The 27,464-nt window shown below is 40.1% G+C and overlaps 1 protein-coding gene across 6 annotated transcripts in view; it reads left to right on the forward strand.

The window, feature by feature from the left end:
- Positions 1-1,296: 1,296 nt before the first annotated feature.
- Positions 1,297-27,464, forward strand: part of map4k2 (mitogen-activated protein kinase kinase kinase kinase 2) — a 31,210-nt gene continuing 5,042 nt past the window's right edge. The window contains exons 1-22 of one of the 6 annotated variants that reach the window (XM_069518659.1): positions 1,297-1,863; positions 9,604-9,661; positions 10,893-10,983; positions 11,338-11,402; positions 12,204-12,259; positions 13,690-13,737; positions 13,859-13,901; positions 14,017-14,089; positions 15,678-15,809; positions 15,986-16,048; positions 16,163-16,244; positions 17,061-17,177; positions 17,370-17,448; positions 20,488-20,546; positions 20,654-20,706; positions 22,460-22,498; positions 22,945-22,978; positions 25,097-25,253; positions 25,362-25,537; positions 25,766-25,807; positions 26,384-26,468; positions 27,135-27,214. In XM_069518659.1, coding sequence (XP_069374760.1) covers positions 1,771-1,863; positions 9,604-9,661; positions 10,893-10,983; positions 11,338-11,402; positions 12,204-12,259; positions 13,690-13,737; positions 13,859-13,901; positions 14,017-14,089; positions 15,678-15,809; positions 15,986-16,048; positions 16,163-16,244; positions 17,061-17,177; positions 17,370-17,448; positions 20,488-20,546; positions 20,654-20,706; positions 22,460-22,498; positions 22,945-22,978; positions 25,097-25,253; positions 25,362-25,537; positions 25,766-25,807; positions 26,384-26,468; positions 27,135-27,214 — 1,725 coding nt within the window. In that variant the 5' untranslated portion in view covers positions 1,297-1,770. Of the gene's footprint in view, positions 1,864-9,603; positions 9,662-10,892; positions 10,984-11,337; positions 11,403-12,203; positions 12,260-13,545; positions 13,551-13,686; positions 13,738-13,858; positions 13,902-14,016; positions 14,090-15,677; positions 15,810-15,985; positions 16,049-16,162; positions 16,245-17,060; positions 17,178-17,369; positions 17,449-20,487; positions 20,547-20,653; positions 20,707-22,459; positions 22,499-22,944; positions 22,979-25,096; positions 25,254-25,361; positions 25,538-25,765; positions 25,808-26,383; positions 26,469-27,134; positions 27,215-27,464 lie in introns of those variants that run through there. The other 5 variants (XM_069518660.1, XM_069518663.1, XM_069518661.1 and 2 more) reach the window with 5 other exon arrangements.

Below are 27,464 nucleotides of genomic sequence, written 5' to 3' on the forward strand. Positions count from 1 at the left end.
GGTGACAGTTGTGTGAACAATAAATGCAGATCATTCTTGTCACTGTATCAGGGCACAAGTTTGTAGGTGACCAGCTGAACAGTGTGGAGGCTGCACACTGTAAAAACAGGATGCTTCGGCCTGTACTGCAGTGGGAGGCATGTTGTTTTCTATATTCTGAAGGAGATCAGTGGTCCACCGATTTAGAGACCAGCTCTCTGCGGATGGGTCAACTTTAACCCAACAGGCCATTTGTATCAGTTCTCTGGGTTAACAAGAGCATCAATGAGAGGAGCGTGCATTCTTGTGGCAGCTGAGGGAGAGAAAAAACTGAAACGGAAACTTTACCGTTATGTCATTGAAGTTTTAGCGATGAGCTGCGGTTAGAGACTTAGCAGAGACGAACAGCAGTCCTGAGTGGATGGAACATACATTCAGTACAGCACAGTTTGTTTGCTTTCAAAAACCAATATGCACATATGTCCACAGATACACAACAAACACAATACATGACACAATAAAGCATGAATAACCAAGAAAACACAAAAGAACATGGGTCCACTTTGTGAGATAATAAAATATTCAGGTCAAAATTAAACTCAAAATTATCCCTTATATGTTTGAAGGTGTTCCACAGAAGCTTGACGTTAAGTTGCCAACCACGAGCAGATATTGGTGACCACCAGCGGATGTTAGGGATCAGTTGTGAACCTTTGTGCAATCAGGTGATCTGCTCTTCCATGGCAGGCCCACCACAGGCTGATCAGACCCTAACATCTGATCACGATTAAATCTTATCGAAGAGGATCAGGGCCACGTCGACATTTTCTCTAAAATTAAAAGTTTCTCTCTTTATTTGACTGACTACCATCAGAATTAGTGCTTATTCGTTTTTGGCTGATTTTAATTCCAGAATTCTACGGGAAAAGAGTCTTTATTTAAATTGTATTTCACAAAGACAGATTTAGAGTCAGAATTCTGATGTGGCCCTAATCCTCTTGATTTAAATCTTGATTTACCGTGAAAATTCATTAGCATTAAAGTTATGTCTGAATTCTAAATTGATTTTATTATTATTATGTCCAGAGTTTAATTTTAAGGTCTTGACCTTCTATGTAAAGTTCCTTGAGATAATGTATATTGTGATTTTACACTATACAAATAAAATTGAATTATTATTATGAAAGATAATACTATTACTTACATTAGGCCTATTATTGAATTCCATATTATTTAATTTATCACCAGGATTTTCTCTCCTGTGGAAAAATGTCAGAATCCAGCTTTTGTTTTCTTTTAAAAAACTCATGTGCTCTAATCCTCTTTTGATTTCTTATTATTATTCTTTTATTTCTTATGATTTAGTAGATTCTGAGTTTTAAGTTTGACTGATCGTTCTTCACTGCATCTTTTATCTTATATTTCACTTGGCCCTAGAATCTCGAGTGGATGTTTCTCTGTCTGGGGCTCAGGTGAACCTTGACACAGGCTCAGAGCACCAATGAGCGACTCGTTCTGAAATGTTTTACAGTGTAGGCTTGTCTCTGCTCATGCGTGACGTGACTCCAGCGCCGCTTCGGGAACTATTTGCGCGCAGACTCTCGTCGGTGATCGCGGAGTTGGCTCGGTCCTGTCGGGGATCACTCTGCCTCCCTCGTCCGACCTACGCACCAGCAATTAGCCAGCCCCAATTAGTTCCCATCAAGCAGCCAGACAGAGCGTGGTGTTCATGCGCTGTCATGTGTGAGTAGAGAGCGTCAGCCTCGCTGCAGCCCGAGGTGTCTCCAAGACATGGACAGGATAGGGGTGTCGTTCCTGGACCCCCTGGACGACTACGAGTTAATCCACCGGATCGGCTGCGGCACTTACGGAGATGTGTTCAAGGTGAGTGAGGAGATTTCACCTAAAACACCCACAGGGAGAGAAGCAGAGGGTTTCTGCAGGAGATCTCACTTCCTGTCATCAAGGTGCAGTGCAGCATGTCAGAGAAACACTGGGTTACGTTTGCCCTCCAGCAAATATAGCATATAGAGGATGGAGAACAGTGTTTGTGTGTGTGTACAGTGTCACCTTGTTGCATCAGTGTGCCACAGGTTTGTTTTCATGTTGTTGGGCAGTATTGTTCTCTCACGGTGCATTTTTGTGTCTTGGTGCATCTATTTGTCACAGCAGGGTGTGTGTTATTATCTGGAAAAACAGTTTCGAGGGAAATAAGCAGCAGGACTGACACTATGGCAAAATTGTAAAAAAAAAAAAAAAAAATTAAAATCTCAGCCATTGTATCTATGCCCTTTGTCGTCAGAGAGTGCATGCCATCTCTGTTCACTCGATGACTTTGGTGTCAGGATGCAAACATCCTGTGTTGTGAACCCGGCCCCGCTGCCTTCTGCATCCTGCATAAGAAAAACAAGAATTTGTATTGTTTAAATGTACACCCTAGACCGCAATGCTTGAGTTAATGTGAAGGTTCCGGGGCCCCTTTCTCCACCTCCACCTCCACCTCCCCCATGTCTTATTTAACTCTGTCCATGTGAACACAATAGAAACTTTTGTGTTGTAAGAAAACCTAACTCAGGATCATATTGGCTTTTTCAATCAAGCGCTGTCGTTCATAGACTATCAATCAATCGATCGATCGATCAATCCAATTTCATTTGTATAGCCCGTATTCACAAATCACAATTTGTCTCATAAGGCTTGTAGGAGAATGTAGAAACTTCGGAGAGAGCCACATGTGAGGGATCCCTCTCCCAGGATGGACAGAAGTGCAATAGATGCTGCATGTAACTGAACACATCAACAAAAAAACTATATTGACAACACTGATTTGAAGAAACAGTTGTTAACATCATGGAAAAGTGTGTCAATGTTTCAAGTATTCATACGTATATACAAATATCCGAGAGAGATGAAGGAGAGCAGGAATGACAATTGAATTGAGGAGGTATTGTCAGTGATGGTGGAGTATGTGAGTAGGCGTCTAGTGTGTCAAGCAGTCTTGTTGTAATCACACTCCAGGATAGTTAACATTAGGGCAGCTGTGGCTCAGGGGGAGAGGGGTCGTCCGCTAACCGAAAGGTTGGCAGTTCGATCCCATTCCGATGGGCACCCCAACTTGCCCCTGATGGTTGTGCTGTTCTCATGGAGAAAGTAATGTACTGCAAAGCACTTGGAGTGGTCATCAAGCCCCATATAAAGACAGACCAAAAAAACTACAAACAACAAGTGATACATTTGTAAAGCATCTCTAACTGAATCATGTCCAGGCTGTAATGGCAGCCGTGGTGAGGAGGTGGTTGGGTTGGATTGAGGTTGAAGAACACGGCCGTCACAGCAGAGGGAGACCAGGGCTCTCACACGGCCCCATCTCTCCTGACACCGCTTAGGTTGAGGTTTGTGAACAATGGTTTTGGTTAAATGTAGTTCCACAGGTTGTGTCTGACCTCACTGTGAACTGTATTCAACCAGACCAGAAGAGGAGTGTGAGCAGAGCCGTGTTTCATAAAGTTGAATAAGCTCGAGTCACCTCAGGTGGAGATTGATCTCTAACATCAGAGATTGTCTCTGAATATATTGTCTGCATCAATGTTTGTGACTTGACAAGTAAATGAACAATATAGTCATGGTGTTAAGAGAAAGCCGAATTTGGTTGCAACCACGTTTCCTACAACATTGCTGTTGCTGAAATATTCAGTTTCTAGTAGACATGTTTGTCGTTTTCACACACAGGGCTGAAAATGCAGGCGCGGGGGGGGGGGGCAAACCACGTCGGTGCGTTCACGTTGAAAAGCTCGACAGGACTACTTCCTGTTTATCGCGGCCAGGCGTTCCTGTTTCTCCTTCACTGTCTCTATATATTAACAGCAAATAGCCAAAATATATACTCACGGACTAAACAGCTGCCGCAGCTTCAGACACAACAGGAGATGGAACAGAGATTGGTTTTTAGATCATACAGGTTACAAACGTAATATCAGAGAGAGGTGGTGAATATCCTGGATCAGGGAGAGAGCAACTCACTGTTTTCTGCTCACAGTGTATATATTCTGTTAACATTGAATGTATTATCTCTATTTGATTCTGTTTTTTTGCTCTGCTCTCTTTGCTGCTGCAACACAGAAAATAAAGACTTATCTTATCTTATCTATTATCTTTTGTTTTCACCCCTGTGTTTGTTAGTTGGTTGGTTCGCTTGTTTCTAAGCAAGATTACACAAAAACAGCTGGATGGATTAGCACTAAACTTGGTGGAAGGATGTGGTATGGGTGAGGAAAGATCCTTTTACAGTGTGATATAGGGCATTTTCCAATATGGAACTGTTTTCCCAGTCAATAATTCATGGATCTTGATAAATCAGGCACATTTAGGTGACTGATGTTTGGTGCAGCCTGGTTTAAGGAGACTTTTGGTGGTGATATGCACAAGATGCACTTTTTTTTTTAAATATCTCAGATAAAAATAAAGTGATTTCCTTTTTTGCCAATTTTACTCAAAGAGGAATTAAAAGTTATATTTGTTGGGGACTTTTTCTTGCTGCATATTCATCTGCATTTTTTTTTTCTACTGCTTTTCCAGCTTTTTGTTTTACCACACAATCTTTCCCTTGAGAACTGCTTTCAGTTTGTTTTCAGTGGTTTGTTCATACCGTTCCAAACTGTGTACTTCATTTCCTGAAGCTGAACGTTCAGTTACTGCAGCAGCAGCAGCTCCTCACACATCTACACATCTACGTACAGACAGGTTGCGAGTAGAGAAATCATCAATCAGTCAGCTGCAGTGCCCTCTGTCATAGATTATTCAAGAGTGTGTGAGTGTACTGGAGAGATGATCAGCAGGCCACCAAGACCAGAGCATCTGATTCAATGAGCACTCAATGATCTGTTTCATATATTATATCTGTGGTTTTTGAAAGTTCTTTCAACAGCGACTTGTTCTGATTTGATTTGAGACTTGTCTTTAAAAATGTAGCAGTGGTAGACGTTCAGGGGATGTTTTGGGTTGCACTGCTGTAAATGTCGTACAGTCTCCAGCGAGACTGTGTGAGGTCTAAATCTGAAGTGATATCACCGGAGTCAGTGTGGGTTTGACAAAAAAAAAGGAAAATCTGTGTGTGTGGCTCTGCTGCAGGCGACTGCCTACATGACCTGCCACTTTCATAGCACGCCACGAAATCTGTGTCCAGGCGGCGGGGGGTTAAAACTGTATTGTGGGCAGTGTAGACAATACCTGTGGTTCTGCTGCGTCATTATTCATTCTTCAGTTATCCATCACGAGTCCCACAGTGTTACAGGAGGGCAGAGCGGACTCTGTAAAGGTTCTATATACCAAATTAGAAACATTAATTCAAACGTCAACGACTTATTTGTTATAAAACTAAGGTATAGTGGAGAAATGTCATCCTGAGCAGAGAATAAAGTCATCTTCGTTTGTTCCCAAGGTTAGAAAGTGAGATACCAGAGTCCAGTGCATTGTTCTGTCTCCCAACAGTGAATGACCCTCAAGATGAGTATATTTATTGTCAGTATAAATATAATTAAAAGTATAGCATTCATTTAAACCCCTGGTATTAATCCAGGGGAGAGACAATCCAGATTAAGCGTCTAAATGTCTGACTGACAGCTGATGAGGACAAATTTAACCCAAAAATGCTGGAAACAAATATGAGCAATATTCAGCTGACTGTGACGTTGGAATTCTTCTTCTGTCCATCTGCTGTGAATGGGAAACAGTACTGCAGTCAGGACAATCGCACATTATCAGTGCTGCCGTTCGTGGGTTCGGTAGAGCTGCAACCACAGGAGTCAAGGGTGAAACCTCTGGACATGTGACTGTGTGGGCCTTCACTGGACTCTTATTACACTGCTGTTATTCAGAGGAAACTCGGTTCAGAGCTCATGTGTATGAGCCTCGTATTAATCCTGATCTGTGTCCTCCTGTGGCTCCAAACAGCCAAAGCTCAATCTGTTCTATTTTTAAAGTGAAATTCAGTTAGTTTGAATTAGTCAGGGCATTGGGGATTTTTTTTCTAACTCCAACCAGAGCGAAATCTAAGAGTAAAATCAGCATTTCAACAAGTTAGTAAGTATTCGATTATGCTTTTATGCCCCTAAAAGCCACATTTAAGTGATTATGTGCTCGAAACAGGGTGTATGTGCAGGGTTTAAAAGAATCCTCCAGCAAAGGCAGATTTTGTCATGACCCTGGGGAACTCTGCAAACGGGCAGATAAAAAAACAATCTGGAATAAAACTCAGAGACCAAGACTCACCGACTATTACTCTGCATCACATCCTCCTCGGAACGTCCAGTTTCCTGAGTCGTTTGGACTCGGTGTGTTCATGTGCCATGAAGTTAGAATGAAGGAAAAAAAAACGGGTTGTTTTTATGTGTTTAGCACATTTAAAAAACACTTTGCCAATATTTGCATTATGACAAAGAGCAAAGTGACACAAGGAACATTGGACGAGTTCACATTAAACTTTACTGTTAAGAGCTTTTTAAATTATGTTAATTCAATTACAAGTGATGATGTCAGCAACTCCACAACTCACACGTCAAAATTCTCGTAGACTTCCCGAGTGGTTCTTCTGGCGTTAATGTGAATTTTCCCGGTCTCAACAAATTTTTCCTGATTATTCAGACACGACATGAAGTCACAATTGGTCACTAGTAAGGGCCAACTGCAAAAATCCTGATGCTGCAGTTCCCATAATGCAACTTGATAGCTGGTAAATTTCTTTCAAACTGGGAAATAAGGGGTAATCTGAGATTTCACAGTAATTTTGTCAGATGTGGAACTGCTCGACAGTTATTGTTTGAACACCACTGACCAGGACAGGTTAGCCAATATTCATGTGAAAAATATGCAAAGTCCGTCTTTAACAAGAGAGACTGGATTTCACATCATTTGGTGGACCTGGAGCTTTTAAATGACAAGTGTTGACAACAGCTGTCAACAGCTCCTGGCGAGTGGCACAATGTGTTTGCTATTCACTATTCTCCTGATACTTTCACACAGAACCGAAAGGCATGACTATGTGCTAATTTAAGTTTCGCCATGTATTAGACAATGTGGTCGTGCAGTGCCAAGTAGATTTGAACAAGGTTTTTTTTTAACACACACACCGTAATCCTGCTGTTATTATATTTCAATATGAATTGGACTTAAAAAGTGAGACACAAAAACAGAAACTTGAGAAAAGTTAGAGGGTTTTATTGCAAAACTTGAATGAATGGTGAACATGAAGCACACGCACACAGATATAAGTACAACACGCACGGAGGAGAACAGAGATGGCTTCTCGACCGTTAAAGTTGACTTGGATGCTCTGGTGGAGTCTGGTTGAATAAGCTGGGTGGGTTGAATCACTGTCCTGCAGGTGAGTTACCATGAGGCAGGAGATTGAAAACCTCACACACAAAGACACACTGGGGATGAACGACACACTAAATGACAGGGACAATACTGAAGCATAAGGAAACAGGGATCTATAGATTCGAAGAGATCAGTCTTTGTTTCATCAGTCCACTAAACATTTTTCCTATTCACCCGCAAACCCCTCAGATCAACTTATCTGTGTTGACTCCTCGAAGACGCAATCTGAGAGGTGTCTTCTGAATAGGCTGCTGGCAGGCTAAATAGCTAGACAGATTGGTAACAAATACATCCAATCAGAATGCAGGATAGGGTGAAAGCGGTATAAAAAGAGACCTGGAAGAGGAATACATAACAGTCGACTGCAAGACTCCTGATCACAAGACAGCAAGTTGTGTATCTGATTATAATTTGAAAGTGGTGCCATCTGAATTTGGCACGACACACCCCTTTGGTATGCTTTTATTGACTTGACTCCAGGTTTGATAAATCCTGACTCCTGTTAGCTTTAGTCAATGTCATTAAACCAGAACTTCATGCACATTTTCAAATCTACACTGTAGGGCTTGGAAATGACCCGAAACCGACATTTATAACCTGAATCTTGCTCATGTCGGTTAATTTTGGTTAATTTTCATTTCCCCAATGTGTGCATTCACAAAGTGTTGGGTTTCAGTGACGTCCATTTTGCAGCGGCCGCCCCGCTACACACAACACGACGAGACGTGACGCGCACAGCACACACATGCACAAACTCCTGCAGACAGGAGAGAAGGTCTTCCCACAGATTACGACGCAACGCAGGGTTTTAACGTCATTGTTGAGGAAGCAGCAATGCCCCGCTTAACCGTGAACACATAAATATGAATTCATTCATATAAAAATCATTTGTAAGTGTGAGTGATTAAAAAATTTGAGTCGATTGGCTGAGTAATGTGTCTCATGCATGGGGTTGGTGGGGGGTGTCATTCATTGATTGTAATTGAGGTCAAACTTTGAAATAACCGTGACATTGATTTGAAGTCATATCGCCCAGAGTGTGAATGTTGAATGTGTGAACTGATTTGATTTCAGTTGTCAAAGGTCAAAGTCACTTTGCAGAATTACAGCTTGACAACAGACTGTGCATTATTTCTGGTTCAGTGATCGAAATGCAATACCGTTCCTGCTTCCTTCCTCCACTTTAGGACATAAGCAGCTGTTATTTCAGGCTCCACTAAATGAAAACCATGTCAGAGAAGTTACTATCACCGTAGTCACAGGAAGTCCTGTGGTAGAACAGGAAAGAAAACAGGAAGTGAGTGCAGCCCTGCCACAGGTGGAGTTGTGGCGTGATCCTATTGGCTGCCGCCTCGTTTGTTTTGAATGCCTGGAGTGAGAAGCGGCGCATGAGACGTCAGAGCAGCGAATGGGGATGACTGATGTTCCCAGGAAGAATTGAGGAAGCTGAAAACATGTTGTAGCTGATTTGAAACAACATCCACCATCAACTCTGCTCTACTGCTATGAAATAGGTCACGTTTGAACCGGTTTGACTTTATGTGATGTAAAGTGTTTTAAATGACATTTACACCTCAGGAGCCCCTGAAGTCTCAAAGGATGAAATATTTTTCTCTTTGTTATCTTGTGGGAACAAGATTCAATTCAATTTTGTTGTATAGCGCCAAATCATAATATACATTATCTCAAGGCACTTTACATAGAAGGTCAAGACCTTGAGATCCTATTAAATATAGTTCCCAGTTCCCACAATGAGCAAGCAGTTTGGCGACTGTGGAGGAAAAACTCCCTCATTAACAGGGAGAAACCTCTAGCAGAACCAGGCTCAATGCGGAATGTGCATTCCAATCATGAAAAACACAGTTTGATGCAGGTGTGGTGCTTGATGTTCAAGGGGAGCACTAAACTAATGGAATTAGATGAGAAACATTGATGTGGTTTCCACGGGGACTGGCTGGACCAGCATCGCTTTCTGTAGCAGCTCGATGAAGTTCATCTATTTGATTTTGTCAATATATCAGCCTGTTTATGGAGGATATCCAGAAGATGCAGGTAAAAATGGGGATTCAACTTCAAACCCTATTTATCATTGTTTTGGAATGACCTCAACATCTGGTTATTTAGCTCCCTGATTATTTATATATAAAACCAATCCACGTCCCCAAAATGGGTTTGGATACAAGGATCGGGTCACTGTAGGGTAGAATGTATATGAATATATTTATTATGTATATTTTTCATCCCTTCCAGGCCCGTAACATCAGGACATCTGAACTGGCCGCTATCAAAATTGTCAAGCTGGACCCAGGTATGTTAACCGTTCCAAGTTAAAACAACACGCTCACAATTGACTCTCAGCAAAACAGCAGTTCCAGGTTGTTACTGTGGCTCTGAAATCTTTTGTGACGATCATACTGCGAGACACCAGACCAAAAATAACCGGGCAGACACCGGCTGACTCAGACAGTGTTAGACCCTGTAAACATATATACTCATAAATACCCCCATTGACTGTGGTACAGTTGGGACCACTTAACAATACAATAGAAATACAAAGACAATATATTCAAGACATGTCTTTGGTTGGATGTTGCACAACAGGTGAAGCATTCATCACACATTCATTCACTCTGGGCAGGACGGCAAACGTCCACATGGGACGATACTTTTAAGGGTTTTTTCCAATTTATGCCCTAAAAGAGGAACAGGGATTTGTCCCAATAAGTTAGGCTGTTTAAACATCAAGAGGGGAAAGTTTCACAGCCACTGTGGACACAAAGAAAAAAATTACAGCAACTAATAATTCTCGTAAAGTACTTACTGATAATCATCACATGGTGAAACCAGGTCAAATAAGAATTTAAACTAACAAATAATATGTTAAAGTGAAAAAATGATCGATAAATATAATGTAAATAGTTATCGTAAGGAACGATTCAGTTTTTGTATTATTATGTTAAATAGAATGCAAAAAACCTTTGTAAAATTATTGTAAATTCAAAACACAACTATAAAATAATAAAGGCAGTGTAGGCACTCTAAAGGATACTTGCCAAAGATTTCAGGGAAAAAACATTGTGAGGAAACATATCCTTACAAATATTTGGTGTGTCAAAGTTTGAAAACCATTTAACAAATGAGACTTGTTTAAACACATTGTTCTGGATTTAAAAATGAAAATTAAATGAATTTTTAGAAGCTTTACACGTGAAAAATGATAATGGTCATATTACTATTAATACTACTACTACTACTACTCCTAATAATAATGTTACTACTTCTCCTAGTAATAATAATCCTAATAATAATAACAATGATAATATTAGGGATAATAACTTTGATTTACATGGCACCATTTCAACCTGCCCATGACCACTTAACAGAGTTAGGAAATGAGAATAAAAAATAAAACAAATTGCATAATGTCAGATGAATAATACTCATGCACAGGTCCTCGTACCCTATGGTTTACTGTCCTGTCATTTTCTGTCCAGCTATGTGAACTAAGAAACCGCTCTCTTCGCTGTCTGTGTGTTAAGGTGATGACATCACGTCCATCCAGCAGGAGATTACCATGATGAAGGAGTGCAAGCACAAAAACATTGTGGCCTACTTCGGCAGCTACCACAGGTACTGCGTGTTTTCTGCATGTTCACTTCACATGTGGGGGATTCCTGGGACTGTTGGTGGACTTAAATATGTGGAATTTGACCATTATATTCCCCACACTGCTGCTGGATTCCTCTCCCACTCATTCCAGCGTTTAGTTAGACTTTTGTCCAAACAGCTTGTGAATGATACTACATGTTTCTACGGGAGTGAGGATTTAGCTTCAGAATATTAGGGAGTGCCGTCTTGTGAGTACTTTAATACTCAATACTCCCATGTTGCTCTTCACAGTCCCAGTAGAACTGCGTCTTAATCCCAGATGATAAGCAGAGAGCGGGTCAAATACCGAGATAACAGACATGTGTCTCTTTCCAGGAACACCAAGCTGTGGATCTGCATGGAGTACTGTGGAGGAGGGTCACTTCAGGATATTTACCATGGTACAAATACAAATATATGTGAACATTTCTGAGTGTAGGTCTTGTATTGCAGCCAATTTAGTACCACCTGCAACATATAGACGATGTGTGTGTGTACTTGTGCAGATATCTTTGTGATTTTGAACCTTGACCTTATAGAGTGAAGATGAATATTTTGGTCTGAACCACTTTCAGTGAGCTGTTTCAGAGTTAAGACTTGCCCTTAGTGTTAGGTTTAGGTTTAGCCACTGAGTTGTGATGGTTAATGTTAGTGTAGGGGAATGTGTTATACCAATGAATGTCCTCACTGAGATACAAGTACAAGGTTTGTGTGTGTGTATATATATATATATATATATATTTATGTATGTATGTTTTTAAGAAACACTGGACATGTTTTTGTTTCTCACACAGAACAAACTGTAAAGGATTTAAATAATTAATTATATATATATATGACTTTATATGTGTTTGCTCAGTACGAGTGAACACCTCCTGTCATCCTGATTGGAGCCATGTGGTTCTTCTGTTGCTAACCTTAAACACACACAAGATGAATGGGAATTTTAAAGGCTCTATAATTTATTATTTTAATCATACGTGTTGTTAGCGGTGAAAAAGTGAATGTGCGCTTCCTGTTATGTGAAAATGGCAACAAACAAGTTGGAAGAAAATGGCTGCCACCAGCCGCCAATATTAACTCTAAGCTAGCTCATTTAAAAGATCACTGCACTGATTCTGAAGATTAGTATGACTGATGTTATGAGTTTGATGATGTCCGTCCTCTTGAGTCTGAGCTGTTAATCAAACTGTTCTTCGCAGTGACGGGCCCACTGAGGGAGAAACAGATTGCATACGTGTGCAGAGAAACCCTGCAGGTAAGGCTTTTAGAGTGAAAGGCTGCTTGTTGTTTTTGGAGCATTGTGAAGACTCTAAGACAGTGAGTCATGTGTTTTTCCCAGCAACAGAAAGGCTAAATAGTATTTAAACTCGCCAGACCACTAAATATACTGTGGAGGTAACTGCTGCTGCTGCAGCGTCGCAGAGTCAAGAGCAGAAGATACACACTTTGTCAGCGGGGTGACCTTCTGCTCACTTCAACGCAACAACACAAGCTGATTCTGAATTTAAAAGATTAGGACTCAGAGAAGCGGGGTTTTTCGCATTCGCACATAATCTATACCGAGTGATTTCAGAGCCGAGCGGTTCACTGCTGTTGGCGTCATCAGGGCCATGGTGCACAGAGAAGAGGGAACAAACAGGCCGCAAACTGAGAAGTGGTTCTTCTTACTGTTGTGTTGCTGCAGTTTTGACCTCTTGGTACATGAACATTCTTGTGTTCTTTTAGATTTTCATGCTATTTTATTATTGTTGTATCAGCTACACTCTTCCTTTTCAACATATTTTGTTGTTTAGTCACCACTATACATTCCTTAAAGTATTTAATACGTAATATAACATTTCATTAATGTTATATTACATATGATACATTAATATTATATTATATTAGTGTTTGTTTTGAGCAAAACCAAAACTGAAATGTTATGTAAATCATCAAATATAATCAGTAATAATGATCATATTTGTCATAATTTATTGATAAGTATCATTAATGCACCATAATACAGGATACAGGTGAGATGAATGGTTTAACACTAAAAGTTCTGTCTAGTTTACAACAAATAAACCTTAAGATAAATAAAATCTAATGATTTACCTGGTTTTCAATATAATTCTCGTAGCTGAGCCACATTACTGTCATCATGCTGTTCTGTGACTCGGTGTTGTAAATCACTTCTTCTAATAATGGATCTTTTTCATCACTCTGACGAAGCTAATGCAGTTCTTTATTCAGGTATTTCACTTGATAGATAATGTAAAAAATGTTAAATGTTCAAAATGTTATGTTTTGGATTACAAATTAATTAAATTTCCATCTAATGAAGTGTGTAGGTAGTGAGAGTAAATCATATAACTCAAAAGGGATTTTATTCAATAAAGTTAAACCTATACATACAAAAACACACAATTTATTTAATTATTGCGTGCATCTATAGATGGTCTCATTTTAAGACCTTATACTTTTCATCGAATTTAAATATTGTCGCCTGTGGGGCATATTGTTAATAACAAATCAATCATATTAATCAATCTACCTGAGAAACCCTGACACAGGACATCAGGACCTCAGAACCTTGTTTTTTTACCACAGAAAACTGGTCACTCTGGCCATAATGGTGGACAGCTTTAGAACACCTTATAGTACAATATGTATTTATATTTATGCTACTTTTGTACTATTTTTCAGGGCTTGTATCACCTGCATGAAACTGGCAAAATGCATAGAGACATAAAGGTAAAGCATTTTTTTTTAAATCACCATCCAGGTGTTACTTTATAATTGCGGTCATAAAATATTACACTGTTGGTTGTCATGTGAACAGATGCTCACTTTACGATTGGTGTTCTCTCTGCAGGGAGCCAACATCCTCCTGACAGAGAGAGGAGACGTGAAACTGGGTCAGTGTTGAATTGCATCCGGCACACATCTGCAGCCCCTACTTAACTGCTGCGACCCATCAAGTGGGCGTAAACAGGCCATCGGTGTAACAATGTCTGTCTCTTCTGTGTCCAGCTGATTTTGGAGTGGCTGCAGAGATCAGCGCCTCGGTGGCCAAAAGGAAGTCTTTTATAGGAACGCCCTACTGGTAAGACGCAGCTGACCTCTGTCCGTTTACAGTAGCAGTGACCCAGTGAGTGAGACGGTATGATTTGAGTGAGGGATGCAGCTGACCGGTTTTTTTTTTTTTGCCAATATCCTTTTTTTATTATATCTGACAATATCTATGGCCAAATGTACAAAGTACACAGAATTCACCACTCAGGTGCAGGTAAACAGGTAATCTTCAAGTTGTATGCAGCGTATGCAGACATGCAGTATAGCAACACATTCTGTTTCTGTACTCACTGCTATATGTAATAAGGATAAGATTCATTGGTTAAAAACCATGTTGTGGTATAAAAACTGTACGAACAGATGGGAAACAGTTATAGACAAGGGCGGATTTCCCGGGGGGGGGAACAGGGTCCGGACCCACCCCCCATCCAGAGAGTTGTCCCTCTCAAAATCATTGCACACATAAGCAATGACAATGTTAAATTGTGATACAATATGTACTGAATGTATGTACTCACAGTGACTTGGTCCACTGTGCACCGCTCCCCCTCCTGCGTCACACACATGCTCTCGCTCTCTCTCTCTCTCTCTCTCTCTCTCAGCGACAAAAAAGCAAAGGTTGTGTCAGACACTTTAATTCAATCACTCAATAGAATAAAACACATTAGTCAGACCTCATATTGTTTGTTTCGCGTCACAGTTGAATCTTGAATCTAACCCGGGCCACCTTATACGTGCAGCTGCATCTTCTATTGCACGAGGTCAATCCACAAATAAAATGTTCTTAACTCTTGTAAAAAATGTAAAAATGTCAGATGTGTATAAATGTTTTACAGAGTGCTCGGTTACGTTATAAATGAAGGTTGTCATATAAAAATGCGTGATCTTTTATAGATGATAATGAATAGTATATAAATATATAAATATATACGAACAGAAAAATGCTTGGGCTATGTACAGCATCTAACTTGTGCACTGTGGAAATACGTGACACCTATGGTTTTTTTTAATTTAGATCCATACTGGTGTTGGAATTGTTATGTATCCATCCATTCTATATTGCTTAACCTTTGACGGTCACCGGGGGCTGGACCCACTGTATAAGTGTTTTAGATATATAAACATATACAAACATAACATTTCTATAATGCAGTATTTTGCCCTGTGGCCTCACAGCAAGAAGGTTCTGGGTTCAAGCTGGCTGCACAGTGTGGAGTTTGCATGTTCTCCTCGTGCCTATGTGGGTTTCCTCTGGATGTTATGAATATTATAATCCCCCAGTCTGAAGACATGATTAAATGGAGACTCAAGATTCTAAACTTTAAATTGTGTGGATCTGTCAATATGAATGACTCACACACACGTGCATACACACACAAACACACAGTCATTTATTTAGACTCAATCGTCTAAACGTCTTGCTCCTAGAGTGTAGATTAATCCTTTACTGAAAGTAGTCCCCAAAAAGTGTTTTTTCCTCCTAAAGCCAGTTGAACACATTGAAATGATATTATAGAATAAACAACATTATATTGGAAGTTCACCACAGTGGCCATGTAAATCATATCCAATGTACCCTTCCTCTTATGTCTCCTCTTCCCTGCGAATCGTCTGTCCAGGATGGCTCCAGAGGTGGCTGCGGTGGAAAAGAAGGGGGGCTACAACCACCTGTGCGATATCTGGGCCGTCGGAATCACTGCCATCGAGCTGGCCGAGCTCCAACCGCCCATGTTTGACCTTCACCCAATGCGGTGAGTCAGGACAGAGGGACTGGAGCCCAGACGGATCTAATGAACTCTGCCTCGTGTCAGAGCAGAGAGATAAACAGTAGAGGCGTGTGTTATGTAACATTTCATTCCTGGACAGTCACTGCCTATAAACCATTGAGACCTTACACAGTGCGGTGACATTTAAAACAATGTTTCAGAGCACTGATGTTGATGTCCAAGAGCAACTTCCAGCCTCCAAGACTAAAGGATAAATCCAAGTGGTGAGTTGGACTGCCGGTGTTCCTCTGAAATCATTTAGTATTGAAACCAAAGAGAAGATCATTAACATATAAAAATGGATTCACACTGTGCCCCTTTGCTTCTCCTCTGTGCAGGTCTGCGGGTTTCCAAAGCTTTGTGAAAATGGCTCTCATTAAAAATCCTCGTAAAAGGCCCTCAGCTGAGACGCTGCTGCAGGTTGGCTTCTTCTTTGTGGTTCTTATTAATGGAAAGTGGTTAACTCGGCATTATCTTAAAGGCGCTTTCAAATAAGTTCTTAAATGCATTTTTTTTGTTATGGTTCTGCTTTACCTCATGGTTATACAGCTCACTAAATTCTTACTGGTTCGTAGAGAAACTGGAATACAGCATTCCAACATGAACAGCTGACTCACTCAGAGCAGATGTCATGTGTTCGGGCGTAACAATGGTGGACAGATAGATGCATGATAATAATATTGAAAGAGAAAAGCATCAGAGAGGTGATGAATACCCTGCTCTTTACAATCAGACAATCCTAACTTTTATATATTGTTATAATGCGATTTCATAATGATGCCGGTGATTGATTAATCTAAACAAGCTGTAGATCGTGTCTATTATCTTAGTGGTTGACTGCATTATCACACTTACATGGCGTCATAGATAGATAGATAGATTACTTTATTCATCCCCAAAGGGAAATTAGGTCGTCATAGCAGTCCGGGGTTTGGATACATTAAAAATACAATAGAATAAGATGATGACCTCATTAACAGCCATATGATCATTGGTTGTTTTTCTTATTTCATGGTGGATTCTTGGAGATATCTTGGGAAAGGTCTGGAACCAGCTAAGTCTAATATACGTGCAAAGACTGACCACTAATTATAGCTTTATTTATTATATCATATTATATCTATATATATTATATTATTATATTTGACTGTTTTTCAGTGCCATTTTACACGGCTCTCTGTGATCAAAGCTTCCTAATAGTGTCTAAGGCTGTGATCTATACTTTTTTTCCTCCAGCATCCATTTGTGACACAGCTACTAACCCGTAACCTTGTGATTGAGCTTCTGGACATGGCCAACAACCCTGAGCTCCACTCTACCCACACTCACAGCCTGGACGACACGGAACTGGAGGTCAGTGCAAGGAAGGAGTCATAACTGACACCACAGAGGGCCAGAAACAAATTCATAGACTGAGGAACAGATGATATTTATTATTTACAATATTTTAGATGGAAGAAAATAGAAAAGAAACAGATTGAGTCTGTTTCATGGGGAATAATGTTTTTTTTTTTCTGGTGCGTCACATAAATGTTCTGTTGACAGATTGGGGAAATGGCTCCTGACAAGATTCAGTCAGCCGGGAAACACCTGCCTGTAGAGAGGACCCTGTCTGAAGAGCAATGTGAGGACACACACACACACACACACACACTGACCGAACAACAAAGACATTCCACACTTTTTTGGCAGAAATGTGCACAAGTTGGGTTGAAAATACATTTATTACATTATATTTCATTAAGTGACAGCAATTAAACAACAGCAAGAATCATGTAAGTACAATGAGTCTTCAAAAAAGCCAAACTACAAAGTGCTACATGTAAGTGCAATATATAAGTGCAACTAAATGTAATTGGTTTTTCTTCTTATAATTTGTTTTTCTTTATATAAACACACAGTTGACAATGGTTATTAGACGTCTTCTTCACCAAGGTGTAGTCGGAAGAGATGTGTCTTTTAGACTTTCTGCTGTCCTGATGTCAATGGGGAGCTCGTTCCACCATTTAGGAGCCAGGACAGCAAATAGTCTGGATTTTGTTGTGTGGCTAGCTGTCCCTCGGAGTGAGGGAACGGCACGCCGATTGGTCGATGCAGAGCGGAGTAGGACCTGCTGGGGTGTACAGTTTAACTCATGTTCTGGATATAGACTGGGACTGATCTGTTCACAGCACGGTACACAAGTACTAGTGTCTTGAAGCAGCTGCGGCCAGCCACTGGTAACCAGTGAAGGGAGCAGAGGAGCGATGTGGTGTGAGTGAACTTAGGTCAGTTGAAGACCAGTTGAGCTGCTGCATTCTGGATGAGCTGGCACTTTATATGCCAAACCTATTGCATTCACATCTGTAAGACATCATCGTGATGAGATCAATATTCAAGTGAACGTCTCACTTCCCGAAAGCAAGTGCATTTTATATGTGAGATATTCCTTTAACCCACACGTTTACTTGTGTATTGTTTGTGTGTTTTGTGTTAAACGTTGTACAGTAACAGTCACTGCGTGTGGCTGGGCTTGTGACTGTATGCGTGCATATGGAGATATACTGTATGCCGGTTGTACTTGCTGATGAGTCGCCTCATTGTCCGGCACGACCCCCAGTATTCAGCGCTGTAATCTCCATAATATGAACGAGGACAAAAGCCTCTCAGTCAGCCTGCTGGTGGCTGCCCTTCCTTCTGTATCCCGTCCACACATGTGGGATGGAGGTTGCGTCAGACGATGGCACAGCGAACATGCCACTGGTGTGTGACAGACAGTGGCACCTCTGTCACACACACACTGGAGCGAGAGTGACTTCACACTGCTGAACTACCAATAGGCTTCTTGTGGCCCAAGTGTTTCGCACGTGATAGTCTGGTTTCACAATTGGTATAGTTCCATATCAAAATACAACTTAGTGTCGACCTATACTTCCCTTTCACACAGCGTGTTTATTCATGTTCAGGCACACAAGCCACAAACACGTTTAACACCTGCACTTTCACTTTGACCAATATGTCTCACACTTCCTCTGCTTCGACTAGAGCAGTCAGTCATTGTTTGGACAGTTGCTTGCTACGAGGCTGATACAAATATATAAAAATATCAAATATCAAACCTCAATACTTTTTTTGGACACGTCAAATGTGTGGTCGGATTTGTGATCTTTGAACGCCTGTTCTACTAAACTTCATTGCAGACTCAAGCCAAAAAACAGTCAAATTATAACCCACCCCTACTACTAAAACATACTGAGACCAAGAACAAAGGAATCATATGATATTTACAATAGTATAAGTTCTGTTCTAGTTTAAGGAAGTCATGTCAGAGCACATATGTGACCTAGCAGTCTAGCAGGAGTATAAGTGGTTCTCAAATGTAAAGGGAAGCCAAGATAGTGGAATATAAACATTAAAAATGAGGGAAGTGAAGGACAGAGAGCACCAAGGAAAATAGATTGAAATACATAACATCCTCATGCAAATGATATCGATTGGAAAGGTTGGGGAAGTTGATGGTATCAGCTACAGAACAGCTGAATTTTGATTCAGGCTTCATCTGCAAATTTGCCGTCCAACAACAACAATAGATCTTTGACCAAAAAAGGGCACAGTATGTTCACTGTGATGGAATTTCTGTGGCGAGCAGCTTTCAAGTCTCCGCAAGTTGATTTTTAATGCTTTAGTGAAACGACTGACTTCTGCTGAGGTGGTAAAAGATCCAGAGCATGTCATTTGTGTGAGTGGAGTGAAGCAAGCTAAATAAAATAAAAAGACATTTTGGTTGTTCATTAATACCTCTCTTGTATTTTTCATTCCTAATGTTGTAACTAACATTTGGACTTTCATGACATAATAGTCATAATAGTCTCATAAACCACACTTGAAATCTGTGAATTATTCTCATGTATAGCCACAAGTGAAGATTACAGAATATTGGTCAATGCAACAAAACCTAAAGTAGCCCGAGTAAATATTCTTGAGACCTGATTCAGTAAAGTAAAGTAACTGACTACACCAGACCAAGTGAAACTAGAATGACACTCAGTAGAGACAACGGTCTCCTTATTAAACCACATTTAAATTCACTAGATCCAGATTTTTACTTAGATCTGCACTAAACTGCTCACACTCATAGACATCAGCCCCTTTTTCATCAATATTCATGGGTTATACTTTGAGAAATCAATGAAAATGTAAAAAAAAATAACAATCCTCACAATATTAAAGAAAAAAAAAGAATGATGTGGATCCACGCCAATATGGAATGTTTTTCCCTGACTCATAACAACTTGTTCCACCAAGTTTTGTTAGAATCTGTCCATTTTGTGTGTAATCCTGTTTGCAAACAAACAAACAGACAGATAGGGGTGAAAACATATGACCTTCCTGGTGGAGGTAAAAAGGAGTAATGTGCTTTGTCACTGTGTATGTGCTCAGCTGCTGCGGTGAGGGGTCACGGCTGCAGTGTTTCGCAGTGACAGCTCTTTATCGATGTGTGGATCCATAGCTCCAACTGCAGCTCATCAATGCACTTGAGAGTTGAGTGCGAATCGATGTTGCGAACACAAAAAAGGCTGGAATGTGTGGGAACACATTGCCCTGCACTTTATTTTCTTAACCTGATGAAATCCACAGTTCATGCATTAACGCACCATTTCTTTTCCTATCATTTTCTTTGCAGTTGATCAAGTAAAGTTTGGACCCCAGCTAAGAAAAGTCACAGAGCCCTATCCGGATATGGTAATGCATGTTTTTCCTGGAGGATATTTCTGTGAGGGTGGCGTCCTCTGATGACGTACGCCAGAACAAGGATAAGACCGAAGGTTCTGTTTTGGTTTTCCTTTCAGCAGGGTTCTTATGATGATGACTGGAGTCTGTCTGGAGAGGAAGACAGCTCACCGTAAGTTTTCTTTGATCTGATTCTGTACTAGGATCATTGTGGTTTTTCCGTTGTTGAGAAGTCATAGCTGTCCCAGATGCCGCTCTCAAAGCAATCAGTAGTTATCCTGAGGACGCTTTTCAATTGTCTCCAGAGATTTCTTCCCATGTGGTGATCTCTAAAAAACTTTGTTCCAAAAATGGAGCCCTGTCCATTAGTTTTTTTTTAGGCTTCTGTGATTTATCCCAAAAAATCTGTGGAACATAGGAATAGAAGAAAATACAAATATTAATAATCTATATCAAATCATTAAATTATTATTATTATTGTTGTTGTTGTTGTTGAAATTCAAGTGTGATGAATACACAAAATCTATTTTTTGGGCTGGGGTGGATGTCACGTGATCTGTAAGTGCGAGTGTGACCACTACTAGCTTTTGGGATTTGACTGCATCATCGGGCTTAATAGCTGTCAGAGAGTGTCACTATAATGACACCCTCAGAGTTTTTAATAGAATGAGACCCATTTGAATTACCAGGAGCGATCCTTCTCAGTGACACTGATTTATTGATAATTAATTCTGTAGTAATTCATATTTCTAGTGTCCCTTTATTAATAAGTAATACTCAGGATTTCGCTTAGCGGTAGTAATACCTTTTTTAGGATAAAGGGAATAATCCTGATTTTATTTTTGCAGTTGTTTTGGCCATCACTTCTCTCTCTTATTACAACATTGTATGCACCTAAGTGATCTCAATATGGTGACACTGTAGTCAAATAACAGTTATCCGGATTATCTAAACCATCAGCAACAGTTGAATCTCAGGGATTATTTCTTTGGTTACCTCAGGGTACAGGTGGGGACTTTAGAGTAGTCCAGGAATTTTTTGAACTTATAAATCACGACAATAATACACTGCATTACCACTTATTTGTCAGTAAAAAGGAAATCAACACACATATAGGATTATAGAACAGTGTCCGTCAGTACCAGGGAACTTGCAGCTACGAGTAGAAGTGAAGTTGTAATGTCGACATAACTGAGAGGATGTGAAAACTGGTGAGCATATGAGAAGCAAAGTCAAAATAGATATCTGAGATTGCTACTTGCAAACTTGACCAAACCTTTTCAAACAAAGAGACTCAAACAGTGTTTGTCAGTGTTTCGAAGCCTTAATTAGAGTCAACAGTTGGGAAATGACAAAAAAACAAAGTTTCACCGCTGGACCCGAATCAGGAACATTGTGGTCCCAGTGACACGGCCGGAGAACAATGAGGTCATGTCCTCACTTTTCTGGCGGACGTTACGATGTCTGAGTTGTATGTAAAGTTTTAGTTTAGTGTGACATTTCAAGTTTCAAGAAGTCTAACCATGTTTAAGTTTAGGGGAATGGTGCCATATCTGGTTGATAGAATAAAATATAAAGTGTGTAGACTTGAAGTTTGATATAAATCTATATATATATAAATATAAACCTTTTAACCAGAAAATCCAATTCTACCTGACAACAGCTCTTCTTAGAGATGAATCTAGTGAGTATAATGTTCTATTTAGTGATAGTAGGATGGCCAAAACAGGAGTTCATTACCAACCAGGATTATAATATAATGTGACACAGAGTAACAGGAGATAGAGCTTTTTGATTCTGTTCATATATCAGCATGACTATCGGGCTTCAGGAACCGATAGGAGTCGACCTCTGGTTCCTTCCCTCCCATTGTTATGGGCCATTCAGGCCCGTAGTCAGATAAACACCAGGTCTTCCTGTTGCAGGAGCCTGTTGGAATGTGTGGAGCAAGCTCTGCAGCTGAGGTAGGACACGTCCATCACCTCCAGCATCTCCTAACAGCAGTGTCCCGCCGTCCCACATGAATTTACCTGAAATAAGCTGCTTGTGTTGATTGATTTTTGTTTTTTAATCATGTAAATATCAGCTAACGCCAATTTCTTTGACATAGTCAGTGGGTTTGTGCTCATCCCCTGCTAATCCCATCCCCAGACCCCACAGTCCTGCTGTCCCTCTTCATGTGGTGCAGATTCAGCACAAACCCGCTGGTTCTCAGCTTTTTGGGCTTTTGTCTGCCTTATTTTTTTGTTTTGTTTGTTTGTTTGCGGTGTTTCGTCTCGATTTTTGTGTATGTGCCGCTGTCACCCTGCCCTCAGCCTCTTCAGCCTTCGTTGTCTATCTTGTTGTCATGACGATGTTCTCAGTACATGACTTGATTCTGATCACAACATTGTTGCCCCTTGTCTTGCAGAAGTTTAACCATTAGGAGGGCGCCATCTACTGACGTAAGTGGTAACCACTGTTGCTATAAACTGAGAGATGTGTTGTACTTTCACGTTGAGTCCAAGTTTTAAGTGTATCCACCTGAAAAAAAAAAATACAAAGCACAGGCAGATTAGAAACAAGTACTGTAGAAGGATTTTACCAAGTGACTCAACAATATAAGACCAAATACATTACTAAATACATTAAGAATGTAGGAGTTAATTGTGTCTGTTGCATTTCATCAACTTTTGGAAACAACTGAAACAACAGATCTCAGCATCTGTGTTATTTCTTTCACATCTTTTTTTACGTCACCGATGTGGAATATACTGCTCCACCCCTGTTTCACACCCCCAGTCACAACCCCAGTGTTAAACCGAGCATCGCAAAGAATAAAACAGAGGCCTGTCATTAAGCAGGATTTCTCTGTTTCAGATTTGAAACATCTTATCTCAGTTCAGCCTTGCTTTGGGGCGTTCACAAAGTTTTTGCTTGTTATTAAACCTTTTTAAACTAGTAAAATTATGATATTTATACCTCCAGCTTTGAACAATCTTCTTTCTCCCTGTAATCTGCTGTGTGCACTTTTCCTAAGCCAATCTATAACCAGAAAGTAGAAAATCTTTCCATGTAATAACAATTATTGTGTTTGCAGCAAATATTAGCATACAATCTTTACTGTATCAGCAATTATTTCAAGGTACACCTGAGGCTGATGGTAATTACATTTAAAGGGATCATTTTAAGAATTAAAGAAATGTACATTTTGACCTGTTGATGGTGGTAGACATAAAAACAAATTGTACATTTCCTTTATTAACAACCATGAGTCTGCACAACAGTCAGTCAGACAGACAAACAAACAAAATCTTTATTGGTGTTCTATTAATAGGGATGTCAACATTATAACATGGTGTACAGTGGATATAAAAAGTCACCCTTGTTAAAATGCCAGGTTGTTGTGATGTAAAAAAAACGAGATCAAGATCAATCATGTCAGAACTTTTTCCACCTTTAATGTAACCTTACAATCTGTACACAAACTGAAATCTTTTAGGGGGTGAACTGTGGTTGTATTAGTGGCCACACCCTCTTATAATTGGGGATGTGGCTGTGTTCAGAATTAACCAATAACATTCAAACTCATGTAAAATAGCAGTAAGTTCTCGTAGGACATTTATTTAGTTGCATCTTACAATAAAAGCCAAACAAAGAAATTTCAAAGCTTCAGAGGGATCTCATTGTTGAAATGTATCAGACAGGTGAAGAAAGATTTCCAAGGCATTAGATATATCATGGAACACAGTGAAGACCGTCATCAATGACTAGACAAAATATGGCAGTGGAGAAAACATTACCAAGAACTGGACGTCACTCCAGAACTGATGAAAGGACAAGAAGAAAACTGGTCCGGGAGCTGCAGGACTTTCTCCCATATTCTGTGGGCTATGGGGTAGGGTGGCAAGATAGAAGACTTACAAAGAAAAACATTCCAAGCCTGGTTAAATGTGGCAAAAGCCAAGTCTCATCAAGTCTCCCAAAAGTATGTGAGAAAATGTGTTGTGGTTTGATGAGACCAAGGCTGAACCTTTTGGCCATAATTCCTAAAGGTGTGTTTGGCACAGAAGAGCATCACCCACAGTGGGGGTGGCATCAGTAGCATCGGTTTTTGGGGCTTTTTTCTTTCTGCTGAAACTGGGGCTTTGAATTATGAAACGTTCTAAATACTAGTCCAAAAAAAGCATTTCAGCTTAACAGCCACCCAAGGCATACTTCCACATTTAGCAAAAGAATGGCTTTACCGGAAGAAGATTAAAGTTTTGCAATGGCCCAGTCACAGCCCAGACCTGAATCCGATTGGATTCAAGATGACCAGTCAGGATGTGCCATGCTGACAGACTCCTACCCAAAAACACTGAGTACTGCAACCACATTATTATAGCTTTTTGTTTGTACCTTTTCCCCCTAAAAGACTTCATTTCGTTTTTCAAATGAATCGTACAGGTTATAGGTCACGTTAAAGGCGTTAAAAGCTAATTTCTTAACATAACAAAAACCTGGCATTTTAACAGGGGTATGTAGACGTTTTATATCCGCATCTCTTCAGCGTGAGTCATGTGTTTGCTGTTGTTGTTTAGGGAGGTAAGAAGAGTGGTCTGTTCAGTCCGTCTACAGCGTCCCTGCCGGCCTTCAGCTCTTTAACCCCCAACACAGACGACAAAGACCAGACGCTGAGACCGAGCTGCACACTTGGCCCTGACGCCGCCATCACCGCTGACTCCCCCTCCACTACAGGTACGACACACTGCTCCTATAGGGGATCATGTTCTATACCCGACATGTCAGATTTTCAGTAACTAAGAAAAGCTTTGCGGGTCCAACTTTTTTTTTTTGTTTAATTAGCCTTGGCTAGGTGCTCAGCCTCACAGGACATCAGACAGCGGTGCAGTAATCCATGTCTGCCTGCGGGGGACGCTGTAACACCAGAAAAGAGGAGGGTTACCAATGTTTCTTCTGCGAAACAAGAGACACCGCTGTCACCTGAATGGAGCACACTAAGGAAACAAACGGAGAACTCTGTGAGTTCAAACCAGACATCCGTGTCTTGATAACAGAAGCAAATATCAATGAGCTTGTGTGATTTGCTAACCGAATAACTTCCTAATGATTGAATGATTTTCCTTTAAAAGTCTGTGTGTCTGTAAGATGACAAATCATGCAACCGAAGATGCAGATTTTTTTGTGTTTGATGGACAGTTTCTATCCTCCCCTTTGTTTTGTTCCCTGTAACCCCTTGACATTTCTAGAGGGCTGACTGTCATGGACTTCCTCCTACCCCTCAAGTCCATGTAAGTGTGAAATCTAACAGCATGCCACCTACAGTGAAACTTGACCAAAGGCAATGCTTTGATGACTAACATGACAAATTTTGCATGGCGAGATATGAGTTGCTCTTGGAAAGGTTTTTATGCCAGACACTCCCGTTCAGACCTGGTAGTATAGTGAAGTCTGAACCCACCCAAAAGCGTGTCCGCAATGCATCCTAGATCCAATCACTCAGAACTCATTTGAAGGTGGTCTGGGATGCATGTGGCCACATTCTTTTAGTTCTGTGAACGCAAATGTGTCCCTGTTGAAGCGGCACCAACTAATCTGACGTCCTCTGACCTGCTGCAGCTTCACAATGAATCAGTGTGTGCATATTTCCCCTCTCTCTCTCTCTCTCTCTCTCTCTCCCTCCCTCTCTTTCTCTCTCTCTCTATGGTAGGAGTCATGAATATGCAAAGTATCCAACTGCAACTTGAAATGAAATAGTTAATCACACATGTTCTTTTGTTTCAAGCGATCTACATTTTAAGGAAATGTAAGTGTCACAGTAACCATGGCAGGCCGTGAGTGATTAACGCACTGTGCCGCCCCTGTAGATGGGAGCCTGCTTCTCCAAAGTCTTCAATGGTTGTCCTCTTCAAATCCACTGTGCTGTCACCTGGATTTTACCTAAAACAAGAGGTAAGACAGTGACGTCTTCTCAGAGTCCTGAAAACCCGAGGGGGAGTTTTCTTCGATGAGTTTAGCTAGAAATGATTATAGAGGACCACAAGTGTCATTGAAATAATAGTAAAGCATACCATCATTCAATTAAATAAAATTCATCTACCAATCTATAATTAAAGGACTGAATGACTTTTGAAATTGTAAGGGGCAATAAAAGAGGAATTATGAAATGTGTTAATAAATTCAATATAAAAAACAACTGTCCGTCAATAAGAGCATAATGTCAAAATACATTAATAATTAATTTATTAATTTATAGATAAGTCACTGAAATGAAAAATCTAGAAATTAAGGTTTAAAAAGAAATAAATAACGGGATTCACAATCTGGATTAAGAATTTATATATATATATATATATTTATATACAGTTTATATACGTATATATATACATATATATTTATAGATTGATACTTTAATTTGTCAACAAATTAATGAATGCCTATGTTTATTATTCAATTAGTCAGTAATTAATTTAATGCTATTTTCATTTTTCTTGACACTTGTGATCCTCCATAAGAAATCACATCAACTGGACAAATTACACCACATGTATTGGATTGTCTTGTTTTATGGTGCAGTAAAAACCTTTGAATTAAAATATGATTTCATTTCCTGCTCAGATCAATACCTTATTCTCGGGGCAGAGGAGGGCATCTACACACTGAACCTCAACGAACTTCATGAAGATACACTAGAGAAGGTAAGACAGACACAGACCCATGTATTTAACATATACTGTAATACACTGTAGTATAGCTCAGTGTGAACATTAGTCACTTAAGCGGTTCTTTGTTATTTGACACCATGTTGGAACAAAAGATGGTTCAAGTGTTCTGGGCTCTATTTTGACCTTGAGCTTAATCCCCACTTAGCTGTTAAAGTTTAAGATGTTCTCACTCCCTCCATTGTTGGGATATATAGATGTATGCAATTTATTCATAGTAAAAGTC

Source organism: Paralichthys olivaceus, chromosome 22 (assembly GCF_024713975.1).
Source record: "Paralichthys olivaceus isolate ysfri-2021 chromosome 22, ASM2471397v2, whole genome shotgun sequence".
Taxonomy (NCBI): Eukaryota; Metazoa; Chordata; class Actinopteri; order Pleuronectiformes; family Paralichthyidae; genus Paralichthys; species Paralichthys olivaceus.